Below are 16,347 nucleotides of genomic sequence, written 5' to 3' on the forward strand. Positions count from 1 at the left end.
TGGTTGTTCATTTTTACAAAGCCATACATATTGTTTATGCAGTGTTGAGGAATGTGAAAGAACACCCTTGATTATTTTTACTGTGATAACTTATTTTGCTTTTGTAAGCCAACACTTTTGAGATCAGTCAATAAATGCTTCTGGTATTGACTTATATGCTGCCCCTGTCTTCATGTTGTTGCTGGACATATCTTTTTAAAAATGTGTGTAGGTCACCTAAATCATCAGAAAAATTGCCCCTCCTGAGAATTTTTTCAGGAGCCGCCACTGGCTACAGCGCAATTGAAATTAAAAGGAAACGTTCTTGCATTCGCAAAGACTGAATTCACGGTAAACGCTGCATATGTCGGCTCAATTGGAAGCTCTTTGAGACTCCCAGCTGTAATCGTTGCCAAAGGTGTTTCTACAAGGTATTGACTCAGGGCTGTGAATACTTATGTGAATGAGATATTTCTGTATTTAATTTTCAACTTATTAGCAAACATTTCTAAAAACATGTTTTCACTTTGTCATTATGGGGTATTGTGTGTAGATGGGGTGAGAGAAAAAAATTAATATTTAATCCATTTTGAATTCAGGCTGTAACACAACATAATGTGCTATATGTCAAGGGGTATGGCACTGTAACTGCCATATCACAACTAGACTGAGACTGCCCCCATGTGTTACAAAGTATGCATCTCTTCTAGACATCGAGGTACAGGCTTTATGATCATCTTAAAAGTATACATTTCCTCCATAAAATAAAAATACCTTAACAAGATTGGTGTTGGACATTTATTTAATAAGCTCTTTATACAGTATGCGACTGTCAACATTTAATTCTAAATCACGTTAATTTAAAAAAGCCCACAAGTTGCATAGTTATGAAAATACATTAGGAAGGAAGAAACCATATGAGTACCCATTTTCCTGTAAAAACATTCAATGTTGCATGTTTTCATTTACTTTTAAATAAACTCCATGATTCTGTCAATGTGCCCTTGTTATAAGTAGAAAGTTATGAAGTAGAAATTATCACAATAAAATGTGACATCATTTCAACCCTGTACATGTTGTGATTACTGACCAGATCAGTCACTCAATACAGTCTTCGTTCACAGTGGCTGTTGTCCTTGTCTGTTTCTAAGGCTAGAACTGAGATGGGGAAACAATATTTTTCCCATAATGCCCCTTCATCCTGGAACATGCTTCAAAATATATAAAAGTTAGTGTCCTTGCCTGTTTTTAATTCTCTGATCGACGACACTGTTTGTGACAGCTCCAGTTGTTTCTAATCTTCAATTGTTTCTGGAACTTGTGACACTTTGTCTTTTGTATTTTTCTGTAATATTTTATTTACACGCTGCTATTTCCCTGTTTTGCCTTCTTGCCAGCCACAATAGGTTTTTAACCTCAATGGGTCTTAACTGGTTAAATAAAGGTTAAATAAAAATAAAATTTTAAAAAGTACACATTGGTTTCAGCATTAGAATTATGTGGTAGACCCCTAGAAAAATCCTACACATGATATTAATATTACAATTTACCCTCTATTCTATGTAATAACCAACTTTTAAAAAGTTATCACATTTGAGAAACTGTACTGTAGAAAAAAAAAAGAGACAGAGTTTGCTGCTTCAGTTGAGACATGACTGTCACTATGAGCTCTAACCCTGTCTTGAATATGACATGTCTATTCTACTCTCAGTGTTCTACACAAGCATTTCAAGCCACTACCCTACAACATTTCATACAGTTTTCTGTAGTCGTCCAGTTTGATTTTGGAGCAGGAAGCATTTCAGGAATGCAGCAATTTCTTTGGCGTTTAGTCGGTTTGCAGGTGACTCTGACAGCATTTCACGGATGAGTTTATGCTGAGGCAGAAAACATATATGAGACAAAATGAAGATACTGTGTACTCACTCTAAAACAAGTCGTATAGACAGACAAACGGACAGACTCCTTACCTCTAAGAAAAACTTCTTACAGAAGTCACAAGGAAATATCCGTGTCCGCAGGCTCTCCAACACCTGTGATATTACAAGGGGCAAAACTCCAGAGTAAGATGTGCTGCATAGCTGGGTTTCCATCCAATTGGCGACAGATTTTCATGCCAATATTCTACAATCTGCATAAAAACAATCTGCATTTTCCCACCAGAGATGTTTCCATCAAATTGACTTGTTTCAGATAAAAGGCTGTGCGTGATGACGTGGTTTTAACATGATACAGAACCAGATGTGAAAGAAACTGTGCTCACCTTGATCTTCTCCGAGACAGTGGACATGTCCCACAGGAGTTCAAAATATATCATTCCCAGAGAGAATATATCAGTTTTCTCATCATATTTCCCCCCAGTCTTCTGGAAATACAAAAATTATTTTAGTTTTTTGAGAGAAGAAGTAAACAGGAGTTCCCATGGACGGACGGCACGACTACGTACATCAGGGTTTTGCTCTGTGGAACCATACAGTTGAAGATGCACGACTAGTCACTTTGGATAAAAGCATCTGCTAAATGGCAAATATTATGGCTAGACCAAGGATCAATTTGTTGAGCTGAAAATATGCTTGATTTGCAAAACAAAACTCCATTACCTGCTCAGGGCTCATGTATAATGGTGTTCCTTTGTTGACGGTCCTGTACATTGAAGCTGCACTCGGAGTAGTGATAGTGGTCACAAGACCAAAGTCTCCAATCTTCACCATGCCATCACTTCCAAACAATATGTTCTCTGGCTAAACATATGGCACATATATTAGGCTTAGTTTTTCTATAAATAATGCGGTTAACTTGGCATCTGAAAACAAAGGGAAGACTAGAGACAACGTAGAGAGGTGATTCTCACAAATACCTTTAAGTCTCTGTGAATAAGTCCTTTGGAGTGGATGTATTCCACTCCGCACTGCATTTGCTGAAATATTCCAAGTGCCTCGTCCTTACTTCTACCGTTATTTTTGATAATCCAGTCCTTCAGTGTCCCTCCCTCACAGAACTCCATCTGAATGAACAAACAAAGCCAGTCCCCATTTCTGAAGAAAAAAAAACAGACAAATACAGCAGTCAAGAAACTTTCTCAGGGACGTTCAGTCAACTGAAATGATAAATACACACATAACGGTAAAGTGATTCACCTTGAGCTGGAATCGGTCATTGAGTGGTTTGCTTGGTCTTCACTGGCTGTATCAGACAGGTCGAAATCTGATTGGTTTGTTACATGTGTAGATCCATCTCCCTGGTCTGAATAATTGCCCAAGTCTTCTGAGATTTTAGACAGGACCGACGACCTAAGAGTTGAATACAGTAATAGGCTCCAGAATTTAACATTTTTGATGATCAAATTAATGAATCTAAATGGCAAAATTAGACTTAATAATAATAATGTCTTTACTAACTCTGTGCTGTAGCTTCCGTCGTCCCAATTGGCATCCTCAGACCAAGTCGAGTAGTAGCGAACAATGCTAGAATGTTCCAAGGTAGCCAGCGCTTTCACTTCACGATTGGCTTCTCTGTAAGAGATAGGATGAATGTAACAGTGTTGCTTCCGTCCCTCTCCTCGCCCCTACCTGGGCTCGAACCAGGGTACCCTCTGCACACATCGACAACAGTCACCCTCGAAGCACCCGTTACCCGTCGCTCCGCAAAAGCCGCGGGACCCTCGCAGAGCAAAGGGAAACAACTACTTCAAGGTCTCAGAGGGAGTGACGTCACCGATTGAAACGCTACTAGCGCGCACCGCTAACTAGCTAGCCGTTTCACACCGGTTACATGAACATCATAATTACAGCATGTAAATGAACATCTGATAGCTTCTAATGAGCATCAACTACAGCATACACAAGACACACAACAAGGTAAGAGGGATACACATTATTCATAATACGTTTCGGAGGGGGGAAAAATTATGGATAGTAATGTCTTAGCCAATGGCTGTATATATGAATAGACAAAGCTATCCATCACGTGACACCATTCATTCCTATGTGAAGACTCAATAGTGTATTGAAGCCAAGTGAAGTCGGTTAAGATGGCGTCTCGTGGAGACATAACATGCGCAGTTTGAGCTTCTCCAGGAAGTGACGTTGGAGGCCAGCTCAGTGCTGCCCCCTCTCATTGAGTGAGTCAAGTTGAAGGCCGACCGGGGTACTGCAGGCTGCCGTTAGCAACTAAATTATCCTTATAACTTCTTCTGTGTGTGATTTTAAAATAATTGGTTCAAGGACATCTTGTGTATTAGAAGCAGCTATTGGTAGCATGATTGTCTTTTGAATTATTGTTTTCTTCAAGGTTTTCCACATAGACGGCCATTTTTCCATTCACTATAATGGGGGGTCCTGTTTTTCCTGCTATCAGTGCCTGCAGTACCGCGGTCGGCCTTCAACTTCATGGCTTCAATGAGAGGGGGCAGTATTTCTCCTCTGGTCTTACCCCATATCCTTCACAATCTTCACGGCGTACGTTTTTCCGTCCACATTGTGCTGGGCTTTAGTCACACACCCAAAGCCTCCTGCACCCAGCACACTAAGAAGTGTGAAATCTTTGGAAAACCTGAAATCATAAATATAATTCAGATGTTGAGTCTTTTAATAGTGAGGGTAGACTATGGTGAGTCTTTTAATAGTGAGGGTAGACTATGGTGAGTGTTTTAATAGTGAGGGTGGACTATGGTGAGTGTTTTAATAGTGAGGGTAGCCTATGGTGAGAGTTGTAATAGTGAGGGTAGACTATGGTGAGAGTTTTAATAGTGAGGGTAGACTATGGTGAGTGTTTTAATAGTGAGGGTAGCCTATGGTGAGAGTTGTAATAGTGAGGGTAGACTATGGTGAGAGTTGTAATAGTGAGGGTAGACTATGGTGAGAGTTGTAATAGTGAGGGTAGACTATGGTGAGAGTTGTAATAGTGAGGGTGGCCTATGGTGAGTGTTTTAATAGTGAGGGTAGACTATGGTGAGTGTTTTAATAATGAGGGTAGACTATGGTGAGTATTTTAATAGTGAGGGTAGCCTATGGTGAGTGTTTTAATAGTGAGGGTAGCCTATGGTGAGTGTTTTAATAGTGAGGGTAGACTATGGTGAGTGTTTTAATAGTGAGGGTAGACTATGGTGAGTGTTTTAATAGTGAGGGTAGACTATGGTGAGTGTTTTAATAGTGAGGGTAGCCTATGGTGAGTGTTTTAATAGTGAGGGTAGCCTATGGTGAGTGTTTTAATAGTGAGGGTAGACTATGGTGAGTGTTTTAATAATGAGGGTAGACTATGGTGAGTGTTTTAATAGTGAGGGTAGACTATGGTGAGTGTTTTAATAGTGAGGGTGGCCTATGGTGAGTGTTTTAATAGTGAGGGTAGACTATGGTGAGTGTTTTAATAGTGAGGGTAGACTATGGTGAGTGTTTTAATAGTGAGGGTAGACTATGGTGAGTGTTTTAATAGTGAGGGTGGCCTATGGTGAGTGTTTTAATAGTGAGGGTAGACTATGGTGAGTGTTTTAATAGTGAGGGTAGACTATGGTGAGTGTTTTAATAATGAGGGTAGACTATGGTGAGTGTTTTAATAGTGAGGGTAGCCTATGGTGAGTGTTTTAATAGTGAGGGTAGCCTATGGTGAGTGTTTTAATAGTGAGGGTAGACTATGGTGAGTCTTTTAATAGTGAGGGTAGACTATGGTGAGTCTTTTAATAGTGAGGGTAGACTATGGTGAGTGTTTTAATAGTGAGGGTAGACTATGGTGAGTGTTTTAATAGTGAGGGTAGCCTATGGTGAGTGTTTTAATAGTGAGGGTAGACTATGGTGAGTGTTTAAATAGTGAGGGTAGACTATGGTGAGTGTTTAAATAGTGAGGGTAGACTATGGTGAGTGTTTAAATAGTGAGGGTAGACTATGGTGAGTGTTTTAATAGTGAGGGTAGACTATGGTGAGTGTTTAAATAGTGAGGGTAGACTATGGTGAGTGTTTAAATAGTGAGGGTAGACTATGGTGAGTGTTTTAATAGTGAGGGTAGACTATGGTGAGTGTTTAAATAGTGAGGGTAGACTATGGTGAGTGTTTAAATAGTGAGGGTAGACTATGGTGAGTGTTTTAATAGTGAGGGTAGACTATGGTGAGTGTTTAAATAGTGAGGGTAGACTATGGTGAGTGTTTTAATAGTGAGGGTAGCCTATGGTGAGTGTTTTAATAGTGAGGGTAGACTATGGTGAGTGTTTAAATAGTGAGGGTAGACTATGGTGAGTGTTTTAATAGTGAGGGTAGCCTATGGTGAGTGTTTTAATAGTGAGGGTAGCCTATGGTGAGTGTTTAAATAGTGAGGGTAGACTATGGTGAGTGTTTTAATAGTGAGGGTAGACTATGGTGAGTGTTTTAATAGTGAGGGTAGACTATGGTGAGTGTTTTAATAGTGAGGGTAGACTATGGTGAGTGTTTTAATAGTGAGGGTAGACTATGGTGAGTGTTTTAATAGTGAGGGTAGCCTATGGTGAGTGTTTTAATAGTGAGGGTAGACTATGGTGAGTGTTTTAATAGTGAGGGTAGCCTATGGTGAGTGTTTTAATAGTGAGGGTAGACTATGGTGAGTGTTTTAATAGTGAGGGTAGACTATGGTGAGTGTTTTAATAGTGAGGGTAGCCTATGGTGAGTGTTTTAATAGTGAGGGTAGCCTATGGTGAGTGTTTTAATAGTGAGGGTAGACTATGGTGAGTGTTTTAATAGTGAGGGTAGACTATGGTGAGTGTTTTAATAGTGAGGGTAGACTATGGTGAGTGTTTTAATAATGAGGGTAGACTATGAGGTAATATGCGTTTTTCTCCCTTTATTCATAGGTGAATGGGATCTTAGTCCTAGTCCTATTGGTCAGATAGTCCTATTGGTCAGATAGTCCTATTGGTCAGATAGTCCTATTGGTCAGATAGGAACAGTTTGATTAATAAAGAGCAGTCTACCTGGAGCTTTTAGTTAGTCTGATGGAAATATCTTGATCATCACTGCAGAGAAAGAGAGAGAGAGAGAGAGATTCACTTTAGCTGTTACCATGTAAAAGAGCCCAAACAAAGCTAAACCTTAACCAAATACAGAATTACTGATCATAGCTTGGCAATTGAAACCGGACTCCATCAAATAAACATGGTTAGCCAGAGAGGACAGACTGTCATCGCCGTGGGTCAGGAGAGATGGAACGTGAAGAACACTTTCTAAATTACATTTACATTTTAGTCATTTAGCAGACGCTCTTATCCAGAGCGACTTACAGTTAGTGAATACATTTTTTTTTTTTTACTGGCCCCCCGTGGGAATCGAACCCACAACCCTGGCGTTGCAAACGCCATGATCTATCAACTGAGCTACATCCCTGCCGGCCATTCCCTCCCCTACCCTGGACGACGCTGGGCCAATTGTGCGCCGCCCATGTGTCTCCCGGTCGCGGCCGGCTGCGACAGAGCCTGGATTCGAACCAGGATCTCTAGTGACACACCTGCCCCAAATATATATCAATTAGAAACTCCTTCCCCTAATTCAAAATGAAAAGTTTTACATTCACAGAACAATCAAACCAAGAGAAACGGCATAGTTTTAGAGGAAAGGTCTGATGTGATAAGAGTTGGCAGCACAGTAGAAACTGTATAGTTTTGGAGGAAAGGTCTGATGTGATAAGAGTTGGCAGCACAGTAGAAACTGTATAGTTTTGGAGGAAAGGTCTGATGTGATAGAGTTGGCAGCACAGTAGAAACTGTATAGTTTTGGAGGAAAGGTCTGATGTGATAGAGTTGGCAGCACAGTAGAAACTGTATAGTTTTGGAGGAAAGGTCTGATGTGATAGAGTTGGCAGCACAGTAGAAACTGTATAGTTTTGGAGGAAAGGTCTGATGTGATAGAGTTGGCAGCACAGTAGAAACTGTATAGTTTTGGAGGAAAGGTCTGATGTGATAGAGTTGGCAGCACAGTAGAAACTGTATAGTTTTGGAGGAAAGGTCTGATGTGATAAGAGTTGGCAGCACAGTAGGTCCCAGCTGGCCACCAGCTAAGGGAGGAAACATCATGTACTATCCTCTCCATGGGTTATCTGTAATAGACTATAGAAGTACCTCCAGTCATTTTCTATTTTGTTTATTGAATTAGATTCTGAATGTTGACCATTATTACATTTCTGTATTGGATATTTTTTGGTTTTATTTGTTATATATTTATTTTTTCCACTATGTGTGCCACATTGACAGACTCACCTCTGGTATTCAATAAGCTTTCCTCCACAGCTTGCTTCATCATTCATTGTCCACACTTTCTCTCCCATCTTCTCCACCTTGCCTCTTCTTCGCAGGTCATAAAGTTGCTTATTCACTACTTTTCGTGATTGGCCCAATAGTTAGTTAGCAACTTCCTCCAAACTGCACGCAGACATAAAAACGGTATCGGCGAGTTCGTCTGTCTCTGCCCAAATCCTGAGTGAAATAGAGAAGGTGAAGCAGCGATCAGCCTGGTTCCATCAGTCAGGTGCATAAAGTGGTTTAAGAACAGAGTGTATGCCTTTCAACCTTAAATCACACAAACAGCTGAAAAGCAGCTATTCGTTTTATAAGTTATGACTACAGCTATGTGCGGTTAACAGTATTGATCAATTTCATCAGTGTGAAACATGAATACTTGATGCCAGTATTTTCTAAAGTTGTCCCATAGCTAACCTATAGTATCCCTCCAGCCCACAGCTGGCTGCAGTAGCCAACCGCAACATGCTCACCTGGTAAGGTCGAATGTCATATAAATAAAGTGTGGAACTTTACATTTATAGACGTCGGATTTCGTCTTACCTTCCAGATGATGGATTTCGTCTTACCTTCCAGATGATATGACTTCCTATCGTTTTCTTGTCGGTCATGCCTAGAAGGGATCCAGCTTTTGTCAAATGTAGGTCAAAAGTAGATACTTTTTTTGCATTTTAGCTAACCCGAACTCTTTTCCTAATTCTCATAACCTGTCACGTTTACTCTCCTAACCTTCTGCGTAAATTCTCCTAAACGTGCTTCGAAAAGTCAATTCTGACAAAAGCTGGATCCCTTCTAGCCATTACCCTTCTGTTCTTAGAGCTTGTAGTCCTAAAACCAGGAAATGAGTTGCCTCTGGTTCGTTCAGCCATCCCTGGGGAAAATGAATGGGGAAAGAATAACGTCAGAAAGAAGGTCTGAGGTTAACACAGGCTAAGGAGATCTTATACGTTTTGTCCTATTAGATAATAACAGTCAGCTAACACGACCTTTATGAATTATGAAGCCTTTATGTGCTTTTTATGTTTTTATTTTTTACAAATTCTAAAAAAGAAAATCACAAAAAGTGACGTTAGCTGATGAAGATTATCCCGTTTATTTTCTCCATAGGATTTGTCCAAAGTACCATGGCGGGGTTAGTGCCTACAAAAAGACGCCATTACTATTTCTCTCTATAACGTCCTGTAGATAATTTCGTTTCGATTCGCCTGAAAACGGTACTGAAACTGATTGAAAGTCAGCCTGTGACTATCCTGAACAGCTGCTAGTGGTCGCTATTGACCGTTAAACAGTGACCACTAGCGGCTGGTCAGGTTTCCTCTTACTCAGCCATGATCACTGTCAATTATTGAAAACGATTCTAGTTTTATTTTAGGCAAAGTTCCACTTTTATTACTTAGGCATTTTATTTAACTCAAAATAGGACATAGAATATGATTAACACGTGTTCTTATCAAACAGGGCTACCTGCTTTTCACAATCCCCAAATCGAGAACAAATTCAAGAAAACGCCCAGTATTATATACAGCCATTGTTGCATGGAACTCCCTTCCATCTCATATTGCTCAAATGAACAACAAACCTGTTAAAAAAAAAAAAAAAAGTTCTGTATTATGTCATGTTTCATGTTCTGTGTGGACCCCAGGAAGAGTAGCTGCTGCTTTTGCAACAGCTAATGGGGATCCTAATAAAATACAAATATTTTGTCAGTATATTACATTTATTTTTCAAAGCCCATCTAATCAATCTAACTTTCAAACATTCATAACGTTCCTGTCCATTTATGAAAAGCACATCATATATTACTTCCTGTTAATCTATTCTGCTTTATCTATCTATACCTATAGCTGTTAATAACTTCAGTAGCCTACAGTACATAACATCCATTAGGCTACAGTACATAACATACTGTAGCCTACAGTACATAACATCCAGTAGCCTACAGTACATAACATCCAGTAGTCTACAGTACATAACATACCGTAGCCTACAGTACATAACATACCGTAGCCTACAGTACATAACATACAGTAGCCTACAGTACATAACATACCGTAGCCTACAGTACATAACATACCGTAGCCTACAGTACATACCATACAGTAGCCCACAGTACATAACATACAGTAGCCTACAGTACATAACACAGTAGCCTACAGTACATAACATACCATAGCCTACAGTACATACAGTAGCCTACAGTACATAACATACCATAGCCTACAGTACATAACATACAGTAGACTACAGTACATACCGTAGCCTACAGTACATAACATACCGTATTCTACAGTACATAACATACCGTAGCCTACAGTACCTAACATCCAGTAGCCTACAGTACATAACATACCTTAGTCTACAGTACATAACAAACAGTAGCCTACAGTACATAACATACCGTAGCCTACAGTACATAACATACCTTAGTCTACAGTACATAACACACAGTAGCCTACAGTACATAACATACCGTAGCCTACAGTACCTAACAAACAGTAGCCTACAGTACATAACATACCGTAGCCTACAGTACCTAACATCCAGTAGCCTACAGTACCTAACAAACAGTAGCCCACAGTACATAACATACCGTAGCCTACAGTACATAACATACCGTAGCCTACAGTACCTAACATCCAGTAGCCTACAGTACCTAACAAACAGTAGCCCACTGTACATAACATACCGTAGCCTACAGTACCTAACATACCGTAGCCTACAGTACATAACATACAGTAGCCTACAGTACATAACATACAGTAGCCTACAGTACCTAACAAACAGTAGCCTACAGTACATAACATAGCCTACAGTACATAACATACCGTAGCCCACAGTACATACCGTAGCCTACAGTACATAACATACAGTATTCTACAGTACATAACATACAGTAGCCTACAGTACATAACATACCGTAGCCTACAGTACATAACATACTGTAGCCTACAGTACATAACATACAGTAGCCTACAGTACATAAAACAGTAGCCTACAGTACATAACATACCATAGCCTACAGTACATACAGTAGCCTACAGTACATAACATACCATAGCCTACAGTACATAACATACAGTAGACTACAGTACATACCGTAGCCTACAGTACATAACATACCGTAGCCTACAGTACATGACATACCGTAGCCTACAGTACATAACATACCATAGCCTACAGTACATAACATACCATAGCCTACAGTACATACAGTAGCCTACAGTACATAACATACCATAGCCTACAGTACATAACATACAGTAGACTACAGTACATACCGTAGCCTACAGTACATAACATACCGTAGCCCACAGTACATAACATACCGTAGCCTACAGTACCTAACATACCGTAGCCTACAGTACATAACATACCGTAGCCTACAGTACATAACATACCGTAGCCTACAGTACATAACATACCGTAGCCTACAGTACTTAACATACCGTAGCTTACAGTACATAACATACCGTAGCCTACAGTACATAACATACCATAGCCTACAGTACATAACATACCATAGCCTACAGTACATAACATACAGTAGCCTACAGTACATAACATCCATTAGTCTACAGTACATAACATACAGTAGCCTACAGTACATCCAGTAGCCTACAGTACATAACATATCGTAGCCTACAGTACATAACACCCAGTAGCCTACATACCATGGTGTATAGTACCACCAATAACATGAAGGACCAGGTACTCTTGGTAAAATAACACTAAGGTTTCAACATGGGACTTGTCCCCTTTATAGTAAGTAAACTACTTATTCATGGTTATAACGGACACTGCATTCATGACAAGTGGGAAACTACATTCAGATTAATGTAAGTTATTTGCGTAGAGCTTCCTGTTGGTTGATTCTGATACTTTTCTAGTGGGAAACTCGGGTATCATCTTTCAACAATGAGTTTCCAAGTCGAACATTTCTGAGTTCCGACATGTCATGAATGCAGCAATAATTACATTTTGAACTGATAAACTATCCTGGATTCTGCTGGGACTTAGAGTTCATTACAGTATACTATTTAAAGACAGATCCAGTGAAAACACATGATTTGTGACACATTCAAAGTCTGTATAATACAGTTGAAATTCAGATAGTTCTGTTGTCTTGTTGGATGTTCAGGGCCTGCATTCACAGCTCTCAGAGTAGAAAGCTGATCTGGGATCAGTTGTGCATTTTATATCACAATTAATACTATTCTGAGTTACTTATAGTATTAGCTGTAGTATTAGTTACTTATAGTATTAGCTGTAGTATTATATACTTATAGTATTAGCTGTAGTATTTGTTACGTATAGTATTAACTGTAGTATTAGTTACTTATAGTATTAGCTGTAGTATTAGATACGTATAGTATTAGCTGTAGTATTAGTTACTTTTATTATTAGCTGTAGTATTACTTACTTATAGTATTAGCTGTAGTATTAGTTACTTATAGTATTAGCTGTATTATTAGTTACTTATAGTATTAGCTGTAGTATTAGTTAGTTATAGTATATGCTGTAGCATTAGTTAGTTATAGTATTATATGTAGTATTAGTTACTTATAGTATTTGCTGTAGTATTAGTTAGTTATAGTATTTGCTGTAGTATTAGTTAGTTATAGTATTAGCTGTAGTATTAGCTACTTATAGTATTAGCTGTTGTATTGTGGTCCTCTGTAGCTCAGCTGGTAGAGCACGGCGCTTGTAACGCCAGGGTAGTGGGTTCAATCCCCGGGACCACCCATATGTAAAAATGTATGCACATATGACTGTAAGTCGCTTTGGATAAAAGCGTCTGCTAAATGGCTTATTATTATTATTATTATTAGTTACTTATAGTATTTTCTGAGACCACTTGGGGTATTGTGTGTAGATGGGTGAGAAAAAATATCATTTGAATCTATTTTGAATTCAGGCTGGAACAACAACAAAATGTGGAATAAGTCAAGGGGTATAAATACTTATTGAAGGCACTGAAACAGACCACCCTGAAGGCTCTCTGTGACTTGGGAATAATGAGGGCAAAAACCTCAAAATTATTTCAAAGTTTCTCCATAAACCATTTATAACCCCTTTATTCATAGGTAGTCTCTCTGTCTCTGTCTCTGTCTCTGTCTCTGTCTCTGTCTCTGTCTCTGTCTCTGTCTCTGTCTCTGTCTCTGTCTCTCTCTCTCTCTCTCTCTCTCTCTCTCTCTCTCTCTCTCTCTCTCTCAGCATGGGAAACATATGTTAACGTTGCCAAAGCAAGTGAAATAGATAATAAACAAATGTGAAATAAACAATAAAAAATGAACAGTAAACATTACACTCATACAAGTTCCAAAGGAATAAAGACATTTCAAATGTCATATTATGCATTCAGAAAGTATTCAGACCCCTTGCTTTTATCCCACATTTTGTTACGTTACAGCCTTATTCTAAAATTGATTAAATAAAAATGTTTCCTCATCAATCTACACACAATACCCCATAATGACAAAGTGAAAACAGGTTTTTAGAAATTGTTGCAAATGTATTAAAAATAAATAACTGAAATCTCATTTTTACATAAGTATTCAGACCCTTTGCAATGAGACTCGAAATTGAGCTCAGGTGCATCTTGTTTCCATTTATCATAATAATAACAATATGCCATTTAGCAGACGCTTTTATCCAAAGCGACTTACAGTCATGTGTGCATAAATTTTTGTGTATGGGTGGTCCCGGGGATCGAACCCACTACCTTGGCGTTACAAGTGCCATGCTCTACCAGCTGAGCTACAGAGGACCTTGAGATGTTTCTGCAACTTGATTGGAGTCCACCTGTGGTAAATTCAATTGATTGGACATGATTTGGAAAGGCAAACACCTGTCTATATAAGGTCCCACAGTTGACAGTGCATGTATGAAAAATGTATGCACCCAATAACTGTAAGTCGCTCTGGATAAGAGCGTCTGCTAAATGACTCAAATGTTTAAAAAAATGTCAGAGCAAAAAACAAGCCATGAGGTCACAAATGTAATGTCGAAGGAATTGTCCGAAGAGCTCCGAGACAGGATTGTGTCGAGGCACAGATCTGGGGAAGGGTACCAAACCATTTCTGCAGCATTGAAGGTCCCCAAGAACACAGTGGCCTCCATCATTCTTAAATGGAAGAAGTTTGGAACCACCAAGACACTTCCTAGAGCTGGCCGCCCGGCCAAACTGAGCAATCAGGGGAGAAGGGCCTTGGTCAGGGAGGTGACCAAGAACCCGATGGTCACTCTGACAGAGCTCCAGAGTTCCTTTGTGGAGATGATATTCAATCAGCTGCATCTGTCATATTCTAGAATGATATTGAATAGGCTACAGCCGTCATATTCTAGAATGATATTCAATAGGCTACATCTGTCATCTTCTAGAATGATATTCAATAAGCTTCAGCTGTCATATTCTAGAATTATATTGAATAGGCTACAGCTGTCATATTCTAGAATGATATTCAATAGGCTACATCTGTCATATTCTAGAATGATATTGAATAGGCTACAGATGTCATATTCTAGAATGATATTCAATAAGCTACAGCTGTCATATTCTAGAATTATATTGAATAGGCTACAGCTGTCATATTCTAGAATGATATTCAATTGGCTACATCTGTCATAATCTAGAATGATATTCAATTGGCTACATCTGTCATAATCTAGAATGATATTCAATAAGCTTCAGCTGTCATATTCTAGAATTATATTGAATAGGCTACAGCTGTCATATTCTAGAATGATATTCAATAGGCTACATCTGTCATATTCTAGAATTATATTGAATAGGCTACAGCTGTCATATTCTAGAATGATATTCAATAGGCTACATCTGTCATATTCTAGAATGATATTCAATAGGCTACATCTGTCATATTCTAGAATGATATTCAATAGGCTACAGCTGTCATATTCTAGAATGATATTCAATAGGCTAAATCTGTAATCTTCTAGAATGATATTCAATAAGCTTCAGCTGTCATATTCTAGAATTATATTCAATCTGTCGGTACAAAGGTTAAGAAATTATGACGTTGTTTACATTTTTATTGCTCTCCAGCACCTACAAAATGTGCACTATACCAGGGTTTCCAAAACTCGGTCCTCAGGACCCAAGGGGTGCACGTTTTGGCTTTTGCACTAACACTACACAGCTGATTCAAATAATGAACTAATCATCAAGCTTTGATCATTTCAATCAGATGTGTAGTGTTAGGGCAAAAACCAAAATGTGCACCCTTGGGGTCCCGAGGACCGAGTTTGGGAAACGCTGGTTTAGAGTTAGACTTTGGGTTTGTGGCTCTGGATAGGACTCATTAGGACTAAAATAAGACTAAAACTACATCCAATACTAGAAGTAACAAATACTACAGCTAATACTATAAGTAACTAATACTACATCTAATACTATAAGTAACTAATACTACAGCTAATACTATAAGTAACTAATACTACATATAATACTATAAGTAACTAATACTACAGCTAATACTATAAGTAACTAATACTACAGCTAATACTATAGGTAGCTAATACTACAGCTAATACTATAAGTAACTAATACTACAGCTAATACTGTAAGTAGCTAATACTACAGCTAATACTATAACTAACTAATACTACAGCTAATACTATAAGTAACTGATACCACATCTAATACTATAAGTAACTAATACTACAGCTAATACTATAAGTAGCTAATACTACAGCTAATACTATAAGTAGCTAATACTACAGCTAATACTATAAGTAGCTAATACTACAGCTAATACTATAAGTAACTAATACTACAACTAATACTATATGTAACTAATACTACAGCTAATACTATAAGTAACTAATACTACAGCTAATAATATAAGTAACAAATACTACAGCTAATACTATAAGTAACTAATACTACAGCTAATACTATATGTAACTAAAACTACAGCTAATACTATAAATAACTAATAATCAATCAATCAATCAATTTTATTTTATATAGCCCTTCATACATTAGCTAATATCTCGAAGTGCTGTACAGACACCCAGCCTAAAACCCCAAACAGCTAGTAATGCAGGTGTAGAAGCACGGTGGCTAGGAAAAACTCCCTAGAAAGGCCAAAACCTAGGAA

General features: G+C 38.5%; 1 protein-coding gene across 2 annotated transcripts; it reads right to left on the minus strand.

Moving 5' to 3' along the window:
• Window positions 1-765: 765 nt before the first annotated feature.
• LOC311115398 (interferon-induced, double-stranded RNA-activated protein kinase-like) lies at window positions 766-8,858 on the minus strand. 2 transcript variants are annotated; one of them, XM_084157303.1, is made up of 11 exons: window positions 8,771-8,858; window positions 8,189-8,404; window positions 6,911-6,952; window positions 4,411-4,530; window positions 3,378-3,491; window positions 3,117-3,269; window positions 2,837-3,014; window positions 2,580-2,720; window positions 2,243-2,344; window positions 1,950-2,012; window positions 766-1,856 (listed from the first exon to the last, which is right to left on the minus strand). In XM_084157303.1, the coding sequence occupies exons 2-11, from the start codon at window positions 8,254-8,256 to the stop codon at window positions 1,731-1,733; spliced, it is 1,107 nt and encodes a 368-aa protein (XP_084013429.1). In that variant the 5' UTR covers window positions 8,257-8,404; window positions 8,771-8,858; the 3' UTR covers window positions 766-1,730. The 2 variants fall into 2 exon arrangements, with proteins under 2 accessions (XP_084013429.1, XP_084013428.1); XM_084157302.1 differs by lacking the exon at window positions 8,771-8,858 and having other exon boundaries at window positions 2,243-2,341; window positions 8,189-8,345.
• Between the last annotated feature and the right edge of the window lie 7,489 nt (window positions 8,859-16,347).

This window comes from Coregonus lavaretus (genome assembly GCF_964263955.1).
Source record: "Coregonus lavaretus genome assembly, chromosome: 1".
NCBI lineage: Eukaryota > Metazoa > Chordata > Actinopteri > Salmoniformes > Salmonidae > Coregonus > Coregonus lavaretus.